Source organism: Wasmannia auropunctata, unplaced genomic scaffold (assembly GCF_000956235.1).
Source record: "Wasmannia auropunctata unplaced genomic scaffold, wasmannia.A_1.0 LD320178.1, whole genome shotgun sequence".
In the NCBI taxonomy this organism is placed as follows: Eukaryota; Metazoa; Arthropoda; class Insecta; order Hymenoptera; family Formicidae; genus Wasmannia; species Wasmannia auropunctata.
Genome location: NW_012042712.1, coordinates 1 through 811, shown reverse-complemented (window position 1 = coordinate 811; position 811 = coordinate 1). Strand labels below are relative to the sequence as shown.

Below are 811 nucleotides of genomic sequence, written 5' to 3'. Positions count from 1 at the left end.
ATAATTTAATATGTATCGTACAATCATTCACATAAACAATTCATAAAAGATGTAAATTCAGATTACCAATGCAAGTACGTGATCCAGCGTTAAATGGTAAATACGAGTAAGGATGACGATTTTGGATCTTCTCAGGCAAAAATCTGGATCGAATATTTCGGGATTTGGCCAAAGATTGGGATCTCTATGAACGCCATAAATATAAAGAACTATATTTGTCCCAGCAGGTAGTAAATATGATTCTAAAAAGCATAATTTAAAACAAGATGAGATTTATAAACAATAATAAAGAATTTCATAAAAATTTAAAAATTGTCTATTCAATTGCAGTACAAAACGCATATACAATTTTGATAAACATTAAGAATTTTATTTTATTAAAAGTATTTACAATCAAAAGAAATTATTCTATTAATCTATTTCTATTGTAATTTTAATGTACAATAAGAATAATGAATAATTAATTGTGTAGAATGACTAAAAGTTACTATATTTATTGAAATGGGATTAATAACTTTACTTTTATAATAAAAATATACATAAAATCTTATAAATAAACATCTTATAAATAAACATTAAATTATAAATATTTATATTTATAATCGTTTGATGACTTATTTTGTAATGTTTAAAAATCAAAAAATTGATTAGTTACGTACTTAATTTTACATCTTCCAAAGTAGTTCGTGTTACAAAATAAATGCTGGGATACAAACGTAACGACTCTTTTATACATCTCTCTAAATATGGTAAATTTTGCAATAATTTCATGGTTAATTTTCCTTGATTCTCTTGCATAACAGTATCAACT

General features: G+C 23.6%; 1 protein-coding gene across 1 annotated transcript; it reads right to left on the bottom strand.

Annotated features, from left to right (window-relative positions):
* Positions 1-66: 66 nt before the first annotated feature.
* On the bottom strand, positions 67-805 carry LOC105460529 (cytochrome P450 4C1-like; the record flags this gene model as incomplete). The annotated part of the gene is made up of 2 exons (XM_011706977.1): positions 660-805; positions 67-242 (listed from the first exon to the last, which is right to left on the bottom strand). Coding segments are annotated over exons 1-2 (315 nt in total), but the record flags the coding sequence as incomplete, so codon positions are not given.
* Positions 806-811: the final 6 nt, after the last annotated feature.